Raw genomic sequence first — 20,869 nt, 5'->3', positions numbered from 1 at the left:
AGCAAACAGAAAAGCACCAGTGAACTCAGCACGTCAAGGCGCGTCGAATGATACACTTTTAACTTTTAAGCTTGCTTAAGTGTGCTTTAAGTTTTTTTTAATTTTTAAGTAAACTTTAATTAATCAATTAAGTTCAAGTTAACCAAATTGCATCATATCGCATATCATTCGATTCGGCTGATCACCAGGAACACAATGACACCATTTTTTAAGCTCTAGCGTCATTATGTGCCAAGTTATTGGCAAAAAACGTAATTTGACCTCAGTTGACCTCATTTGACCTGACCCATGGGTAAATACACCAAACAAAGAAGCATCAAGTGACCTGTTGTTAAGTACTGTGGTTTCAAAGCACAAAAGTGATAGAACGAAGCGGATGTCTCCAGTATTTCTCGAATTTAGCATTTTTCCATAGGCTTAACATTCATATTCATATTCACGTGTATTTGGGCAATCCCGAATAAGCTTCAGGCTATTCCTACCCATCGTCAACAGATTAAAAAGGGAATAAAAACAGGAGGACAAGCCTCACACACACGTCTCACACACTCTAAAATGCACTCACTCATCAGCCTCCGGACTTATCTCCGCAAAGGAGCTCGGCTCGCCCCAGCGTTTCTCCTAAGGTAACATTTCAACTGCCTTGAGAAGGGGGCACCTGGGAGGTGGCGAAGGTTTAGTGGTAGCGTGTTATAGAGGGCAGGTGCACGGATAGAAAAGCGGCGCCTCCCCATTTCAGTTCGGGATCGAGCGACAAAGAGGTCACTGTCCTGTCTTGTGGGTCGCTCGTGCACATCACCCACAGTCCGGAGCACACAGGCGAGCGAGTCTGGTTCGCCAGAACGTAGAACTTTGTGAGTGAGAGTGATTGTGTGGAACCTGCCTAGATCCGCAGCTGACAGCCAGCCAAGCCGTTGGTGTAAGTCTGATACATGGTCGTATTTTTTGCGGCCGAAAATGACTTTAGCGGCGAAGTTTAATATTTTTTGAATCCTAGACGTATTGAGCTGCGAGCCGTTACCGTACACTGCCAGGCAGTAGCGGATCTGAGACAGGACCAGAGCGTTTACTAGAGTGGCTAGAACACCGGCTGGCAGGCTGTGCCTCAGATGTGACAGACCAGTTAGGATTCCGAAACAGCGTTTACTGACGAGCGCGATATGCGAATTCCAACTTAAGGTGCGGTCGAAGACAAGTCCGAGATTTTTTACTTCTGAGCAAGGGACTAAGAGATGGTCGCGAAATTTTACACTGAATTGGGGAACGGTGCGCAAATTTTGTTTGCTTCCAAACATTACGACGTAATGACCTCTAACTGACCTCAGGTCAGTGACCTAAAAAAACCCGAAGTATATGTTATACAACTCGGTGAACTTAGCACATCCTGAAAGTTTGAAGGAAATCAGTCCAAAACTGTGAGTTGGACAGGTGCAGAAAGAAAATTGAAATTTGACCATGACCTTGTACCGTTTTTTTCTGACCTGGTGACCTGACCCAAAGTCACTGGGACCTGAAATTTTCAGGTCATATGAAAAAAGGTTGCTCCATAGGCTGTGCTAAATTTGGCGGCGCTGCACGCCGCCGTTTTTACGCTATCTTCGAAAAACCTTAGGGGGGGGGGGGGGTCCGATCGACCCCCCCCCTGCCAGGGCGAGGGTTAATCGCAGCATGAAGGTACCGAGGAAGGTCACAATAGGAGAAGTATGCTGACTTTATGGAGTTTGGTCAACTGGAGGTGGTAAGGGTCAGAGGCTAGTTGCAAAGACGTTTAATGTACATAGGGTGAATAGGTCAAAAACGCCCCCATTAAGCGCGAAACCTTCTGACACTCAACCCAACTCAGATTACTCAAACCTTTGGGCACCATCATGTAGCTCATTCTTTTTACTACGCTTTGAGACCAAGAAAAGACACTTGCGTGTGGTATTTAACCCCCAAAAAAGGTTTCCGCATACCCTTACAAAAGGGCGTTTTGCCCCACACCCTGGGTAATACGCCCACACCCATGTGCAAAGCGCCCCCACCCCATCCATCAACAGAAAATGATGAACATGGCAGAACTTGACGTCATTCTGACGTCATTTGTGGTCAACCTATCATAGCCTTTGGAATAACATGTTGTTGCAATGTATAAAATGGATGCCCGGAGGAGTCCTGAAAGTTTGGTGACGATATCTGCAGTCGTTTAGGATATATCAGCAAAAAAGGACAGGGAGAGGCCTTTTCGGCCCCGACCTACACGGCGCTACCCTGCACTCTCACCACCGTGCAAAACGCCCCCCTTTCAGAAAACTGGGGGCGTCTTGCCCCATGCATCGAGTAGGCGTCTTTCCCCATCCACTCCATTTCCGGTCAACAAAATATTGACAAAAAACGCGCCACTAACGCCGCCGCATAATAAATTCAACAGAATGACAATAAAACGCAGTTTTGAGTGATGTGCACAATAGCAAGTTTGGTGATATAAAGAGGGCATCAAAAGCTTAGGAATCTTCTGTAAAAACAACAAAAACAGCACCCAAAACCAACATCAGCACCTACCCACGCTGCTCCTCAAGACGCAGAACCGGAAATAGAGAACTACGTAAACAAGCAGCTGACTGTTCTGAAAGCCAGGATAAAACACCTATCCGTCGATAAGATCTACGATTTTTTTAGGGGAGGCGTTTAACCCAGGGGTGCGTTTTCCCCACAGTTACCCTACTCCGAATCACGGTTATTATTGGTGGAAACGACATTCTGCACAATTAAATTTGAAAAGAAAATGTCGGTCCGGCCGGCCATCTGTGGTTGTATGTAAATATCGTGAAAGTTGTTTGTTCGGAGGCTAAAGGCAAGCGGGGCTGCAGTGTGCGAAAATTTACAATGCGACTATCAGAGAAGGGATCACAAGTATGAAGGCTATATACATACAGATATTTATGATATTGATTGCTTTTGGAACCACATACATCGTCGCGTTTTTTCCCAAACCCCATATGCATTTGTTCTCCCGTGAATTTCCCACAAGTTGGATCGAAACTTTAAAAAAAGTTACAGTCACTCGGTTTTTCTCAAGTTTGTCTGTCGTGGCAGATCATGCAATGCCAGAACAAGCTTTCGAACGCACATAATTAATTAGAATCGGACGATTGGAAACTTTTTAAAAGGGATCTTTTGTGGTCCCCGGAAATTCACGGTCGAGAACAGATGCGGGACTTGGAAAAAAAACGTATCCATATGGCTCGATGAAAAAAAAACAGAACATCACCAGCATTTGCAGATTGCAGGCCCTGCAAAATCAGTAAAAGTGGACTTCCTGCGAATAAAAATGGGTAATTTGGAATGATGATTCAGCATTGAAATCATCATCATCATCATCGTTTATCAAGCATCGCTTAAGCAGCGACAAAGCATGTACATTGTACTTAGGTGTTGTTTTTATCCGCTGGGACTGAGAGCGTGAGATGATGTTTTTCGTACTCCAGCGTAGATGGGTAGCCATACGGCTTCCACGGTTGACAGTGATGACATCAGTCATCTTTTGCAAACTCGTTAAATATTTGGGCTGTCGTTACGCTGGAGTACGAAAAACATCATCTCACATGTACATTGTACATATAACACATCTCGAATTCGGTGATTGTCATGGCGCTAAAAGTCGTCGAGCGCGATGCTGCACTGGTAGGGTAGCGGTCGGCCCAGCGGCAACTACAGAGCGAAGGTCGAGCGGGGCGCCGGACGAGAGCGCTGAAGGCTGCAATGTCAGCGTGGGCACGTGAGCAGCCTCAGCAGTCGTCGGGAAGCCTGGCAGGTTCCTTGTAGAACCAGCCGAATGCTGTTCGTTAGGCCGCTCTCCATGCGTGGGGCCCGCACTCGCTCAGGGTCCACCGGACCGTCGGCAGCTAGCTCCATGACCGCTTGGAAGTCCATGCTGCACATGTTGTAGAGTTGGTGGAGGAATGAACCCTCCAAGTCGCTGGGGCACAGGACCAACTTCGCTAGGGAGGTAGTCATAGCCTGCTGCAGAAGATGTTGCGCTGCCATGTTGCCTGAAATATCACCATTAGGTAAACCTCGCCGGCACAGAAGGTTGATGCAACCCCCCTAAGTTTTTTTTTCGCAAATACTCGCGTAAAAAGCGGCCGATCGCGACGAAACTTTCAGTACCCTCGCGTTGATCAATTTTACACCAACCCTGAGAATTTCATGACCCTGACGCAAATGACCTTTGACATGTGACCTATTTTCCGAGACCATGTTTGGCCGGAATCGCGATTCGGCGTATGTCGGCTCGCATTAGCCGCGCGAATGCATTCTTTTCGTGGTTTCAAGCGTTCAACTATTTGATTTGATGCTGCTTTCATGTATTAGGGTGGATGTCAAGGTCACCTGAAGGTCAGGTCAGGCAGGGGTGGACAAATGTGCTGAGTTGGGGTAGCACGGGCGCAGCAAATCCGCCGCCGCCCTAGCGGTGACCTTGACCTCCGCCGTCTGTTGCGGCTCTAAAGCCAAGCCGGCGTGGAATTGGGAAAGCTCGTGCTTCCCCAACTCGGCACAATTATCCACCCCTGAGGTCAGGTCATTGACCTTTGATGACCTCTGTCCACTTTTTCGAGTTTTACATGTTTCTAGGCTAGTTTTTGGAGCTGAATTCGAATTTAGCAACCATTTGAACATTTACGAAGTAGTTTTGGTGCCTTTGTAACATGGTACGAAGCTGTCAGAGGCGGTTGTCACGTACTACGAATACCCGGTAGGACCCCTACCGGTTATAGCCTGACCTGACCTGACCCGACCTGGCCTAAATGCATAAAGACATCATCTGTGATCAAAACTAATATGATATTCGTGATCAGCATTCCGAAAAACCCATAGCAGCCACACTTTACGACGTTCTAACAGGTCCCGATTTTCCCGACTTTTGGGTCATTCACCTGACCTAAAAGGTCAACCGATGACTTAGGACCATAAAATCGAGTATCACCCGCTTCTTCTTGCCACGAGCAGCACGCTCGTTTTTTCTGCGAAGCTCTAGCTCGATCAGGGAATAAACGCGAGGGGGTGTTCGTATGTATGTACCTATGTACCTACCTATGTATGTACCATCCATTCGGACAAAATTTCTAAAAAAGGCCTGTGCCGGCGAGGGTTATACTTACTGCCGATTGTTCAGTATTGTTAGACACATTTCAATTAAGTCTAATGGCCAATAGTTGCAGAGCTAAATGATAATGAAAATAACAATAAAAACAAAAACAAAAAGATTTTAACCCGCGCCCCGTTGGGCTCTGCCGAGCAACGCGCCCTGTTGGGAGGGGGGGGGGGGTAATTTGGCCCCCATAAGATCTCGAGAACCACGCAACCTAGCGACAAGCGGCAAATGGTGTTGGATAGCCCTATCAGGGAACTACCTTGTGACCCAATTTTATTGACCTAGGTCAAACCGATGACGTCACAGGTCAGGCCAAAGGTCGAATTTTCACCGTTTACAGGCATTTCAAGAAATGCGTTGTAAAATTGAGTAAAATGCATTTCATTGAAAATCCTCGATGGGGAAATGTTCTTTAAACACATATTTTGCTATTTGAGGTCACTGATACCAGGTCAGGTCACAGAGGTCAAGTAACCGGGGGGTCGCAATATGAATGTGTCGTGTGATACATGTTTTATGACCCATTTTACATGACAAATGCGATTATGTGGGTCAGGCAGCCTTTAGGGCCAGCTTAGGTCACGTTTTGGTCAAGGTCAGGTCAAGGTCAGGTCAAATTAGGTCAAATTTCACAGTTGATATTTTTGCATAAAATGGGTATCCATTCGATGCAGCTCGTCACGGGGAGTTCAATGGTGGTCTTTGTTTTGCCCTAAGTGGTCTAGAATCGCTAAAAATTGAGTTCAAAAATTTGACGTCATCATTTTGAACAGTGGGGTCAAAAACCCAAAATTTTGAAAATCCGAGATCGAAGTTTTGTAGCGCCGCTTTTTGTCTACTAGACCATATAAAGAACTTTGAAATTGCTTGGTAATTGTAGTTTTGGTGAGCGTTACAAGGTTGCATGTTTTTTGCTCATTTTTGCTCTAACATGACCTCAGTTTGACCTCAATAACTCCTGACCTTAGGTGACCTGTGACTTGAAATTTGGTGTGAAGGTGTCAAATTGATGCCCAGGACGGTACTGAAAATTTGGCGGCCCTGCGCGCCGCCGTTTCCTTGCTATTCAGGAAAAACCACAGGGGGTGGGCCAAATTGGGTTAACCCGCTCCCCAGTGTCAGTCTGGATTTTCCACGACCAGGGCCTCGTTTCATAAAACTCTGCCGTAACTTACACCTTTCCGTAATTCACACCCTTTCAAACTACGGAGCGCAAATAAATCCGTTTCACAAAGCCACAACTGGAATTGTTTACACCTCCGTAACTAAGCACACTTGCGTAGTTACCGTAATTTATCAAGCGTCCTACAAATTACAATTTCATGTCAACACTTATTTTTTTACGAGAATTTATAAAACAAATATGTTGAATTTAAATCTTAAAAATTATGTATGAAAAAACAAAATTGATATTGATGACCATCCTTTATTAAAACAATATATTAAAAACAGCAGAAAGCCAGCTAAGCAGAAGTGCCTAACTACGAAAGTGGCGCGGCGCGGCGAATAAACAAAATTCCGATAGTGGCCACAAAAAGCGAATGGTACAGAAGATTTGCAGTTTCTTTTTCTCATTTTGGCTGTTCTTTCTTCCTCACCGGGCTCAACATTATAAAGTATATTAAAAATTAGCTTCGAATCTTCACATTAATTCAAAATCACGCAACATTTTTGTGCGTAGCTTACACCACTGATATCAAGAGCTTGATAAAATATTTGGTGTTAATTACGTCGTTTTATGAAACCCAAATGGCATCAATTGGTCCGGAATCGAGCATTTGCCGTAAATGAAGCTCCGTACTTTCGATGGCGTGAATTACTCCGGTCTCCGGCTTTATGAAACCGAATTGGCATCAAATACGCCAAATCTGGCATAATTGACGGAACGCCGTAAGTAATTCCTTTTATGAAACGAGGCCCTGGTGTGGGGGTGTTTGAACACCCCCCTTCTAACTCGGCTCCTGGGCCACGTAGCGACACGCGGTAAGCGGCAATCGAAAGAACGTCAAAAATAAGGACGAAAACACTTCGGTCATTTTTTGGGTCAGGTCAAAGGTCAGGTCACCAGAGGTCACCAAAGGTAAAATGTTGACCATTTCCACATTTTGGAAACTGCCAACGGCTATCTCGAGAACCGATAGAGTTACAGCGCCGCGGAAAAGCGCATTCGATAGCCCTTTTACAGACCTTTCTGAATAATGTTATCAGATTTGACCTCAGGTCAACGGTTTAGCCTCCAGAGGGCAAAAACTCCAAAAATAGCCATTTTTTAAGAAAATCAGTTTTTCGGCGATAACTTTTGACTCAAAAGAGCCATGGCATTACTTTTGCCAGCATCGTGTTCCTCTCGTCGAGACGCGTCGAATGAACTATAAGTTGACCTTGAAAGGTCAAATTGAAAATTTGACCTCAGGTCAAGGTCATGACCTGACCGAAAAAGGTCATGTTGCATATCAGTCGATCCGCAACGTCGAGCCGAACACATCTAAGGCGTTTTCAGCGCTCTATCACGCCTCTGTCAGAAGTTATTAGCGAAAAACTGTTAGATTCTGTTCGTGACCTGAGATGACCTCGGGGACATAACGAGGGGTCACAGTTGCCATTTTCCGGTTCAGTGTGTCAATTTTACCTACATCTCGATGTTTGAGAGTGTCCAGAATAGCGTTTGTGCAAAACAGACGCTTTTCAATTTTCTCCCATTGACTTGGCCGCAAAATTGACCTGACCTTAGGTCACCGATATCAAAATTCCGAGATAAATATTTTATAGATACTGTTACCCTCATCCATCGCTGAAAGTTTCAAAGTGATCGGTCACTCGGTGTAGCTATGGCAGACATTGAAACTTTTTATGAGGTGAGGTCACTTCAAGTGACCTGGTGACCTGACCTTGAATGACCTTGGTCTGAAATTTTTACAGCATGTGTAGAATTGATGTATGATAAGATGTACCAAAAACGGCGGCGCTCCGCGCCGCCGTTTTTGAGATATCTGCGAAAAACTGGACGGGGGGGGGGGGTGTTCAAACACCCCCCCACACTTGGGCGCGGGTTAATTATCATTTTGGTTTGCGACTATTGGCCATCAGACTTATAAACTTACTGCTAAGTTCAATGGTAATTAGACCAAATAACGCGACTAAATATCCTCCGTCCACGCAGTAAGGAACTGAACAATGGTGAATGGTGATGGCCTGGGGCGCAGTTTACGCTGATGCGTTGACAGAACTTCATAGCATGCCAGTAAAACAGGTTGTGAAGGCCCAAAAGAGCGTCTCTCAAGTACTGAGAAGGTCACATATTGCAGCGGCTAACCGTTTCCCAGAAAACATGCGCATCACCGAGAAAAAAATGTTTGAAAGCAGGTCAGAGGCCCTATTTGGCGGCACTAGGCGTCATCAGGCACGGCAAAAACGTGGCCAAAACTGGCACAAACACCACTTTCCTTGCGAAGAGACATGGTTTAACCCTCTAATGCCCACACATAGTTCCACGGTTCCTAAAATTAGCCCCTTGTGACGTATGATTCATTTTGGGTCCCTTGTTCGAAATCTGGAGTCAAAATTTTTTTCGCAGTTCAAATTTCGGAAATAAATTTTGCATCAAATATGATACATTGGGCATTCCACTTGGTAATTTTTAGTGGTATCAGACCACACAGAAGGAAGTGAAGACATAGATGAGAAAATATATGTTATTAAGAATTTCAGTAATAAAAGTGGCAGTTAAAATGTGTAAAATGCCAACAAGACGTCCTTTACTGTGCACTTTTGATCAGAACATTTTCTTAATATTTCATTGGCATCCTTCTGGTATCAAAATGTCCTTTCCGTCGGTGCTCAGGGAACAACGCTAATCATAGGCATCTATTTACGAGTGCCTTCTATTCCTTCAATTTCCACGATACAGCGCGTTGCACCTGTGCAATTTTTTCATAATTTAGACATGTGAGCCGTGCTTCTCAAACGTAGATGCGTTATGCATACTTGATATAGAAATGAAGACATTACAGTTGGCTCGCGGTAAGTGGTTGAAGTGAAGCAGTTCTGATACAAAGTGCTGGACAGCGTGCCGACGGACCGGGATCAATGCCAAAGACGATGTTGGTTTATCTTCATGATAGCCGGACAATCTCGGGTGACTGAAACTCTCAGCCTGTGAATCGTCAGTTAGTATTTTGACTGGTCGTGCGGTCCTGATGTCATCGGCGTCAGTATAACAGCCGCGCACTGACCAGTGCAATAACCGTTGTACGTGTCAGACAACAAAGGTACAGGTAACTGTGCACCGATCGGCAGGAACTTGCACAATATTCATTGACCTCATATGGAGGTGAGCATACGCATTACGCAATGCCGCACTTAAACTTTTATTACGGAGCGAGCGAAGCGAGCGGAGTCTTACGTAGAATAACGGAAATTTCTGAGTATGAGCGGCCGGCCGGCCGGCCGGCCGGCCGTGCGGACGCTTTTGCGAGGCTTATATCTCAGCAACCACTTGACCGATTTACACGCGGTAATTTTTGTAGGGTAGCTTCATTCCTTCTACCAAGTATTGGACTATTCCCTATGCATGTGGGTGACCCCTTATGCACGTGCCACGTGCAAAACGAAGAGGTGTCAGTTTTGTAATTGTTGCAATATCTCGGTAACTACTTGGCCGATTGCGCTGAAAGTTGGCATGTAGGTAGGCACCCACTAGGCACTGCATATCCATGTGCCAGAGTTGGGGTGCTGCTGCACGTGCGCACGTGCAGGGGTCGATTCCAGATCTCGAGAACGGCTGGACCGATTGCGCTCAAATTTGGTACGCGGTTAGGGGCCGGTTAGTAGGGTGCCGTGCACAAGTCAGTTGGGACCCATTTTGCACGTGCGCACGTGCAGGGTGCCGCTTCCAGATCTCGAGAACGGCTGGGCCGATTGTGCTCAAATTTGGCACATCGCTAGAGATCGGTGAGTAGGGTGCCGTGCACAAGTCAGTTGGAGGTACCCCCTCGAAATTTCGCACGTGCAAGGCTCAACCTCTCGCTCGCTCCGTTAGTCGCCCCATAAGGCGTTATACTGGTTCTTATGGTCAGTACAAAAGTAGTATCCATGTTTTAGTACCTATATGTAAATCCTTTTTGTTCAGTGGCACTCAGCTACCACAGTTGGCGGTATATGTCAATATATGACAACAAATGACATACCTGGCAGTGAAAATGCTTGCCAGGTGTCAGGCACCTGCTGGAACCTGGCAGCAGTGCATGGTTGCCTACTTCTTAGATAGGAAATCAAAGGAACCACGCCCTTCGGTCCGGAGTCTGTCTTCATGGCGAGCCCGTTTAGCCAGCTTCCTCTGAAGATGACGATATAGTTTTCCACTCCACATTCAACCTCTTAATACTGGGATGAACGGAGGAGATTTGAATCGCAAACAAATGGTGAGTCGTTCTCCAATATGAATGAAAAATGCTGGCTGGCTGCTAATGCAAGTCTTCAGCCATGCCCAGATAACACATAGACCCACAAGACATAAATAAGCCCGTCCACAACCCCTGTTGGAATATCGAAATTGTGCAAGAGACCGCGAAATCCTCCTGTCCCTAACATCAAGTCTCAATTTTTGGTTTCACGAGTATAAATGCTCGCACGGATAATCGTTCCTTGAAATCAACAAGCTTGTCATCGATAGCATGTCATTCCTAACGTGGTTAAGAAGATATGGTCTGCTAGTGTCCTGCAGATCAAAAAGTTCACTATTGTCATCGTCAAACAGTTGGAAAACCAGATTCCTATGAGCGTTAGAAAAGTCGAGACGTATGAGGCATGTAAGGCCACTCATAGAAAGCTAGATGTTGGAAGATTGACAAGGATGAGAGGCGGCATAAGCGTACCAATATCGTTATGACATTTTAAGTCTGGAGCGAAATAGAGTTATCTGGCGCAAGAGGTGCGAACTTCACAAATTTATGCATCTTGTACCATCGTCATTTGCAATGACTCACAGGCCATTGCAATGCTTATCACCTGAGAAAACTATGGTATTGGCACACCGTATGTTGCAGCGGCGAAAATTTCATAGAAAATATTGGAGTGCTATGCCCACTGTATCATATATAGCATCCCCAAAAATGGGGGTCCATATCTTTGACCCTGAAAAAGTTGCGATGTTTTGCAACATACTATGATATATGTTGAACATTTGTCTCACAGTATACCAAGTTTCTTTCCAAATAACTAATTTTTTTGTTTTCTAAATGCCTAAATTTACACTTGCATCTCAAATTGATTTTCGGCAAAGGACAAACTGACCCTCTTCAAAATCACCTGGTGGGAAACTGAGAAATCATTACTTAAAAATTTTGCCACCAGGTGGTTGCCAGGACGTACCACTTCTGATACAACAGGGTTTTCAACAATTTTCACCTCTATGATTAGCAGGCGAATTTTCTGCAAATTGACTTACAGATATGATACCGGGGGCACTAGAGGGTTAAGGACTAACCATATTAAAATACATAACAAATGTACGGTTTATCTTGTAGCCTGAACGACCCGAATGATCTGGGAACCAGCGGCCAGCCTGGTTGAGCTTGCGGGTCGGCTAAAATTGAATCGTCGAGCATTTTTGTTAATTGGCTCTATTGTTATCATTATTATTATTATTTTTTGAAAACATATACTTTCGTGTTTTACTTTCGTGTTTCATGGTATATGCTAAATTGAACGGCGCTTCTTGTGAGGTGTGAACACCAGTACACTTATATATTTTATTGGACGTAAAAGAATGTAAACAACTTTTGGGACACCCTGTAGATTCAATTTTCTCGCATTCCTTCATGGATCATGTTCTGTTCAGGCACTGAGTTCCTTGGTGTGCTTTTGAAAGTTAGAGATGTGTGTGTATGTCGATAGAATCTCAAAGCAGTTTCCGAGAGGCTCGGGTGACATCCGGCAACAGGGTGCTATGCTCCTTACAAGATAAACTCTACTCGGATGTAACCGCTTTTAGCTACATAGAGAACCGTAAGTATCACTAAGCCATGTTGAAAGCTACAGCTAATAGACGCATGACCGACATTGCAACGTTTTAAACATTTTTTCGCTCAGCCAATTATAGGTTTCCAAATATTTTCCTGATATGTTTGGCTAGCTAAAAACTTATGCCAAATGCTACCGCGCTGGGCGGGAAATTAAGCAAAGAAGGCTTAGTTTTTTTACGCGGAGCATTGAGATTCTTGGAGCTATAAGAGGTCACCCAATTAAGCCGTCGGGTTGACAGAGGCTCAAAGCCAAAAGCTTCAGATTCTCGTGATTAGACTTTTAGATCTGTCTTCTCAGCAAAAGCGAGAATAGGGTCATTTCTTCTATTATTTTCTATTGTCTCTTAAAGGAAATAGTTCACATTTTAACATGGGTTTTTAACTGGAATAGCAGTTCCGTAGCTTGGGCTGAGACGAGCATAAATCAGGAGCTTTTACAGCCCAACGATCACCCTAGGCAAAGATATTCTATTTCTCGTCCCGAAAAAGGTGCCTTGCGTTGAGGTTGTGTGCCTTGCATATATTTGCATCCAGTATGAAACGAGCATGGGTCCCGAAAATTCTTCAGAAACGCTCCAGTAACAAAAGAAAATTATTCAGAAAATTCTTCAGAGGCGCTCCAGTAACAAAAGCATGAGCAGATCGCCCAAATGCCGGTGGCCGCGATAATTTCTCTAGCTTCTGAAGAATTTTCGGGACCCATGCTCTTTTCATACTGGATCGCGTGTGCCTTACAGAAACTGAAAAGTTCTTCCTATATCAAAAATATAGAAAATAATATTTTGTTATAAAAAGGTTTTATTTTCTTTGCTGATCATTTTGAACATAAAAAATCATAAATCCATTGCAAAAAATATAATTTCGTGAAAGTGAACTATTTCCTTTAAAACAGTGCTGACACCTATTTAAGGCTGAAAACATACTTATTTCAGCCTACCACGCGCCTACTCGTCTCACGTATCGTGCCAGTCGTGGTGATGGAATACATATCAGAGTGGACTCCACAGTAACTTCAAACATCGTTTGGTATAAGGACGGAAGGTGAATAAACAATTAGTCGTGCTCCTGTTCCTTTGTGCTTTATGCATAATTTTCGCTTCAGTCACCAGGAAGTTACTAGCCGTTTTCACGACGGGCTATCCGGCGAATGCACCTAATTTGACCAAATCTGCACCTAATTTCTTTTACAGCAAATATGTTCATTTTATGAATTTGTTTCAGTTTTTTAATCGATGATGCTCTCTGATAATATGACAAAGCAGGCATATAAGCAATTAGTGCAACCCTTGCTGATAGCTTCGAAAAGACACACTGAACCTGATTTGACCAAATCTGCACCTAATCTGTAGTCTGTACCAGATGTGCACCAAATGTGTACCGGATGGCCGTCGTGAAAACGGCTATTATCTATTCTGTGCGTTTCCTGCAACAGTTGAGCTGAAAATAGCGCCTAACTTTGGCCTGTTTTGTAATGCAAGGTGTTTTCTCTATTCTTTTGCAAATTGTGTTTATATTTATTTACAAACCCAAAGGCTAATAACGACAAGCTCTGGAGGGTGGTGCTGCTATTGTAGGTGAGTACACACGTCTTGCATCATACCTTGCTATATTTAACTACTTGTCCCCAGCCCAACCCAAAGGATCACCCAAAAGTCACGCAGCCCCGACAGCTACATGATTGAGAACGCCGAACCAGCAGACTCTGGAGTTTACGAAGCGCGGAACAAAGGGTACGATAACGGCAGATCTTCGTTCTCCGTTATTGTGAGAGGTAAGCACTGCGTGTGTGCGCTGTTGAATGCATGATCTAAATTCAACTATTGTATGTCCAGCCAACAATCTCAACTAAAAATGGTTGATGCACCTTCCCCTTATATTTATTGACAGTCTTTTGAATAAGGAGGTGCCGGCTTGGTCCCCTTGAGCCCCTTGAGCACACCAGGCTCAAAATTCGTAGCTGATTTTTTTTTTAGTTAACTGCGAAAAACACAGGGAGGTTAACCCTCGCCGGACCTATTGGTTTTCTACATACGCGCCGGCCGAGGGGGTGGGGGGGGGGGGGGGGCGGGTACGACCCCCCCTCGCCGTTTCGCCCCTGGTGGAGCTAGCGCGTCGCGGAAAAAACGAGCGTGTGCGCCGTTACGAGACGCAGAGACTGGTACCCGATTTTAAGGTCCTAGGTCAACCGGTGACCTCTGAGGTCAGGTCAAGTGCCCCAGGGTACGGTTGAGTTTTTGGTGAATAACTTCGCAAAAACGGCCGCAGAGCCGCGATTTTGGCAGCATCGTGTTCGCCCCGCTCAGGCGCGTCGAATGATATACTTTTTGTTCGGGTCAGGTCAACTTGGGGTGTTGACCTCAGGTCAAGGTCAGGTCAGCACCCCCAGGTCACGAAGTTGGTCGAAATAGGTCATGTCGCATATCATTTGATTCGGCAGGTCTTCTGGAGTCCATTGGTGACTTTCTCGACTCGCTAGCTCAATTTGATCGGGAGTTATTGACGAAAAACTAATATGACCTTGATGACGTCATAAATGACGTCACGGAAGGTCAACATTGCAAAAATGACGCATCTAACCTTGCAAGGAGTGCATCAAATCACGATTCTGTGTGCTTGAAATAGTTGAGATCGTTCCCGGCGCCAGAATAGCAGTTTTCATTTTTCCCCATTGACTTATAATGGTGAGGTCACGAAAATGACCTGACCTCATATGACCTTTAGGAAAAATCTGAGACATACAAGTTGTGAGACTCATAATGGATACTAGATCCTGCAAGTTTCATTTCCCTGTGACATCTCCTCTGGCAGTGAGGGCGTTGCGAAGTTGCGACATCTGAAGACCGTGCAGAGGTTCACTTATGACGTCATAGGTCAGTGACCTGACCTGACCCAAAAATGCGATTGGTGTCAAAAGATGCGGCTTGGATCAAAGGTCAGGTATGCCAAGTTTCAGCTCTCTATCGCCAGCGTGTTCGGAGCTATCGCGAAAAAAACCCTATGGGGGGGCGGCACCCGCCCCCCCCTCGGCCGGCGAGGGTTAAGGTCCCTGAAAAACGCACATGTTAGAAACGTCATAAGAACCACGGATGCGTCCACTTGTGAACTGAGTTGGGTCCTGCGGCGGTCAAACTCTGGGCATGTTTGCCTGCAGGCTGCCCGGCGGGCCGGTTTGGGCCCGACTGTCGGGAGCGCTGTCCCTACTGTCTTCACGGCGGCCAGTGCCACGACGTGACCGGTCAGTGTGTCTGTCCGCCCGGCTTCTACGGCGACCGCTGCCAGATCAGTGAGTTTCGCACTCTCAGTGACACGACTCAGGTCGACCGGACGAAACGGCACTGGTAGTATTGATCAAATAGAGAATAGAGAAATATCAATATCCTTAATTGTACACAAATTCAAATTCAATTGCGTTGCAACCCTAAAACAACGCGGTTTACGAATCTACTTACTTTGTGAATGCACTTAAAAAAGAATGTCAGTCAATATCCAGACTTGACAGCGCCTTAGCAATTGTTGGAATATACAAGGGCTTCCACGAATTGCATTCGGAAGCTTCCTATTTCTGAATTGAAAGCATCAGTTTCAGGGGTGTCGTTTTCCGAAAATGATTGGTAGGGCCCAATTGGGCGGCGGACGACCATATGTGACTAGGGTTTCCCATGGTAGGGTACCCCCAAATTTGCCTTTCTCATCGAATTTCGGCCACTTGTTTTTCCACCTTGGTCACTGACAAGACAAACTAAAATCTTTAAAAAAAAACTTAGAAATCTACGCCATCACCGGACCCGATGCACAAAACGTGCAGTTTTAAAGGCACGTTGTAGTGTTAGCGGAACTCACGCCGTTCTGAGAGGTCCACGCCGAGTGCCGACTAAATAGGATAGTTGCGATGAAAGGGCCCAGGGAAGGCTTTGAAGGCCCACGCTGAGTGAAGAATTCGACAACTAACGCTACTTGCTAAAATAAACGGATGAGAGTTAGATTATTATGAGTTTGAGTTTTCGTGATCTGATGATGGAAGGACCTGGCGCTGGACCCTCGGGCATCAGGGTGTATGACTTACTGAAATCAATATAGCCTATTCTGGAGCATCGCGGCACCCTCCGTCGCTCCGAAGTCGGCGCCTTCAGAGGCTGGTTTCGGAGACGGGCCAGGATCTATTTGGGGCCGTCGCGTGGTGTGCGGCGCTCAGATGCAGCCATGGGCCGTCTAAAACCACTGGTCTTTCGAGCCTCTTGGAGACTTATCCACCAGGGGCCGTATTCACGTCGATCATTTTCGTAAGAATTTTCTTAAGTTTGACCTACTTCCTAAGAAAATTTTTTAATCACGTGAACTCCGTCGATAAAAACTTAAGAAGTGTCGACATGAATACCAAATTATACTTACGAAAGAAAATTGACTTACGAAGTCGACGTGAATACGGCCCCAGAGACTAAAGACTCAGTGGCGGATCCAGGGGGGGGGGGGCAAAATGGGCAGTTGCCCCCCCTCAAACAGCGTAATTATAACATTACGCCTATGGACGAGGCATGGAAAGAATCGATAAATTGCTATGGTTTGCCCCCCCAAAAAAAAACTCTGAGCTGGATCCGCCTCTGTAAAGACTCGATCCCAGGACATGACACCTAATTTCCAGCTACATGTGCTCAGCTCACCGTGGTTAGAACTTTAGATGTATATTTGCTTAATTGCTTATTGTTTTGTTTTTCTTTTTTTTTTTGTGAAGTGATGGCTGACAAAATATTGGTAGGGCTCAGGAAATTTTGGTAGGGCCCAATTAAACATTGGTAGGGCTCAGGCCCTACCAGGCCTATACAAAACGACACCCCTGATCAGTTTTTTTTTCTCTCAACATGAGACGTCGCGCTGAACCGCGAGGAGTCTTGATAGTGTTCTTCACCTTCAGGCTGTGACAGAGGCCGGTTCGGGGACAACTGTTCGTCGCTGTGCTTTGGGTCGGACGGTGGCTGCAGCAAACAACTGCTGTGTGTGCCAGAGCCATACGGCTGCGGGTGCGCGGCCGGCTACAAGGATACCTTCTGTAGCAAGCGTGAGCGATTTGAGACACATGAGCACATAACACACCAACAGTTTGATGCAATGCACTAGGTAAAGTTAACCCGCGCCCCAGTGGCGGTCTCAGCCAACTTCGCCCTAGTGGGGGGGGGGGGGGGCATATGTTACCACCCACCTCTAACTCAAAAACTAAGAGGGCTAGAAAGACGCGATAAAAAGCAGTCGATAGCTCTCAATGCGTACGTTGGAAAGTATTTCAGTCATTTTTCACCTTAGAGCAATATTGGGGTCACCAGAGGTCATCAAAGGTCAAAATTTGCCAATTGTCACTATATTTTTCAGAAAACATGCCGCTATCTCAGGAACTATGGTAGCTAGAACAACGCATGGAAATGCAATCGATAGCTTTTGAACTCTTCTTTTGAAAAGGTCATTATCAATATTGACCTCAGGTCAACGGTTTAGCCTCCAGAGGGCAAAAACTCCAAAAATAGCTGTTTTTACGAAAAGTGTTTTTCGACAATAACTTTCGACTACAAAAAGCCACGACATTTCTATTGCCAGAATCGTGTTCCCCTCGCCGAGACGCGTCGAATGAACTATAATTTGACCTTGAAAGGTCAACTTGAAAATTTGACCTCAGGTCAAGGTCATGACCTGACCGGAAAAGGTCATGTTGCATATCAGTCGATCTGCATCGTCGAGCCGAATACATCTAAGGCGTTTTTATCGCTCTAGCATGCCTCTATTGGAAGTTATTAGTGAAAAAAACTGTTAGATACTATTCGTGACCTGAGATGACCTCGGGGACATAACGAGGGGTCGCAGTTGCCATTTTCCGGTTCAGTGTGTCAATCTTACCTACATCTCGTTTGAGAGTGTCTAGAATAGCGTTCGTGCAAAACAGACGCTTTTCAATTTTCTCCCATTGACTTATAACGGAGAGGCCGCAAAATTGACCTGACCTTAGGTCACCGATATCAAAATTCCGAGATCAACGATCTATAGATACTCGTACTCCTATCAATCATTGACAGTTTCAAGACAATCGTTCAGTCGGTGTAGCTATGACGAGCATTCTTATTTTTGTCTGAGGTGATGTCACTTGGCGTGACCTGGTGACCTGATCTTGAGTAACCTGGGTCTTAAACTTTTACAACACGTGCGGGTAAAATGCACGAATAGTTGTGCCAAAAACGGCGGCATTCTGTGCCGCCGTTTTTGAGATATTTGCGAAAAACCACAGGGGTTGTTCAAACACCTCCCGGCCCGGCGCGGGTTAACTTTTTTGAGGGTGGGAACTGGGTGATTCCCTATTAACCCGCGCCCCAGTGGCGGTCTCAGCCACGAAAAGTGTTTTTCGACGATAACTTTTGACTACAAAAAGCCACGGCATTTCTATTGCCAGAATCGTGTTCCCCTCGCCGAGACGCGTCGAATGAACTATAATTTGACCTTGAAAGGTCAACTCGAAAATTTGACCTCAGGTCAAGGTCATGACCTGACCGGAAAAGGTCATGTTGCATATCAGTCGATGCGTCTCAACAAGACAAACACAATGAGACCATCCCCAGCGTTCTACTTCTATCTCTTTCCAATCGCGAGTTATTGGCAAAAAACTGTTTGTAGCCTCAAGTGACCTCGGATGACCTGTCTAGAGGCTATCAGCAAAAATGACACCTTGGTCATCACGAGTGGACTAAATCATTGTGATTCTGAAATATTTGGACTGTTCCTATGCGTACACACGGATCTAGAGGCATTTTCATTTTTCTCCATTGCCTTATAATGGTAAGGTCACGCCACTGACCTGACCTTAGGTCACGGATATAAAAAATCCGAGATATTCAAATTGTAGGCACCTATAACATCATGCAATCCACCAAGTTTGAAACCTTTCTGACAAACACTGCAGGCTGGACATGATTGAAAACTTTTTTTTAGGCTTGGTCAGTTAACTTGACCTGGTGACCTGACCTGACATGACCTGGGGTCAAAAATTTCACACATTGTCCAAAATTGATGTACAAAAAGCTACCCCAAGCCGCGCGGCTTATTTACACGCGAAAAACGCGACAGGGTGGTAACATATGCCCCCCCCCCCACTGGGGCGAAGGCATCACACTGTATGTATCCAAACGTGTCTTTTTGTCTCTGGACGCATTATTTTTGTCTCTGGATGTGTCATTCCTGTTTCTGCGTGTGCTAAGATTGTCTTTGAGTGTGGCATTAAAGTCTCTAAATGCTTGTTGAACGCCTGTTCATATTCTGTTCATCATTTGTCAGTTCTGACGTCATCCGCCCCGTGTGCAGCCTGTGACAGGGGAACGTACGGGCCCGACTGCAACTCGCGCTGCGGCCGGTGTCGAGAAGGCAGCAGCTGCGACGGCGCCAGTGGCAAGTGTGAGAGCGGCTGTGAGGACGGCTTCGAGCCGCCGCTCTGTCTGGACTGTGAGTTCTTAGTCGGGACTGTGAGCGCTCCCCCTGGACTGTGAGTTCTTAGTCGGGACTGTGACTTCTCGATCTGGACTGTGAGTTCTCGGTCTGGACTGTGAGCTCTTCACGGGAAGCAGCGGAGAGGCATGTGCAGCGTGGGAGCTATGATCTGACATAAATGTTTTGAAGGTTTCCTGATCATGATAATGAAATGTCACGCTGTGCGCACAATTTAACGAATTCATTGAAAGAAATTTGATATTGTTCTTTTCTTGAACCATCATTTACAGGAAGTGATTCCTTACCTTGAATTTTAAAGACTTTTTTATGTTTAGGAAGCACCAAGCTCACAATACGATCACATCAATATCTGCATATTTTCCATTGGTTGAGCTGCTGTTGCGCGCCACTCCTCCAGCAGCTTACCGCACCTTTGCCGTTCCAGTGCCGCCGTGGTTCCGCGACCCACCGGCGCTGGTGAATGTCGGCTTTACCGACCTCAGCATCACCCATGCGCTGTGGAGGGAGGACTACGATAACGGGTACGGTACCGGCGCCTACAGCTACACCATCCAGTACCGCAGGAGCGACGGCAGCGCGGCGGTCTGGACGAACGGCCAGACGGAGTGGCCGCCCCCGGCTACCGGTCAGTAGTCAGTACCTTCACCGGCTGACCGGGAGTAGCCGAGAGGCCCCGGCTGCGAGGGACTACTGTTGACGCCAGACCCCTTGAGACCCTAATTTTTCGCGATTATTTTTAAATGCGTGGAATAATTTCAACCATATTTAGGAAATAGCCGTTTTAAGACCTGCCGATACTTTTTCTTCAAATACATTTTGTTGTCACTTAAATATTTGTGGCACTTGTCATTGACTCGTAATGTTAACTGTTTTACCATCCTGGATAGAGGCTTTCATACGTCATATGACATTAGGCTCCGCCCACGACTGCGGCATTGACCCGTGCCCATCAGCGACCTCTGTACAAACGACACCCCTGCCATCTGTAAAGGACTATGAATTTCGCTGACGCTTCAGCCTTCACGTGCTATGAATCAGTTGCAGCAGACGGTCAAGTAAATGTTAGGCTCTTGTTGACTCTTATATACTCGTATAGGACCAAGAGGACAATCACTCCTCAGCCTACTACTTACACGTGCTTCGAACAAACGTTAACGATTCCTAACAAATACGATTTTCGATGTAGGATATCTGCTTGGTTAAATTCGAGCGGGCCTTATGATATGAAACGAAGGCA

At 45.8% G+C, this 20,869-nt stretch overlaps 1 protein-coding gene across 1 annotated transcript in view; it reads left to right on the top strand.

Moving 5' to 3' along the window:
- LOC122392895 (receptor-type tyrosine-protein phosphatase mu-like) overlaps window positions 1–20,869 on the top strand; it is an 84,092-nt gene that overhangs the window by 8,311 nt on the left and 54,912 nt on the right. The window contains exons 6-12 of the mRNA XM_043388249.1: window positions 12,029–12,139; window positions 13,089–13,197; window positions 13,785–13,927; window positions 15,308–15,439; window positions 17,066–17,209; window positions 19,489–19,626; window positions 20,057–20,257. Coding sequence (XP_043244184.1) covers window positions 12,029–12,139; window positions 13,089–13,197; window positions 13,785–13,927; window positions 15,308–15,439; window positions 17,066–17,209; window positions 19,489–19,626; window positions 20,057–20,257 — 978 coding nt within the window. The remainder of the gene's footprint in view (window positions 1–12,028; window positions 12,140–13,088; window positions 13,198–13,784; window positions 13,928–15,307; window positions 15,440–17,065; window positions 17,210–19,488; window positions 19,627–20,056; window positions 20,258–20,869) is intronic.

The sequence above is a fragment of the Amphibalanus amphitrite genome, unplaced genomic scaffold (genome assembly GCF_019059575.1).
Source record: "Amphibalanus amphitrite isolate SeventyFive unplaced genomic scaffold, NRLGWU_Aamphi_draft 000505F_arrow, whole genome shotgun sequence".
NCBI lineage: Eukaryota > Metazoa > Arthropoda > Thecostraca > Balanomorpha > Balanidae > Amphibalanus > Amphibalanus amphitrite.
This window is presented reverse-complemented; position numbering and strand designations above follow the sequence as displayed.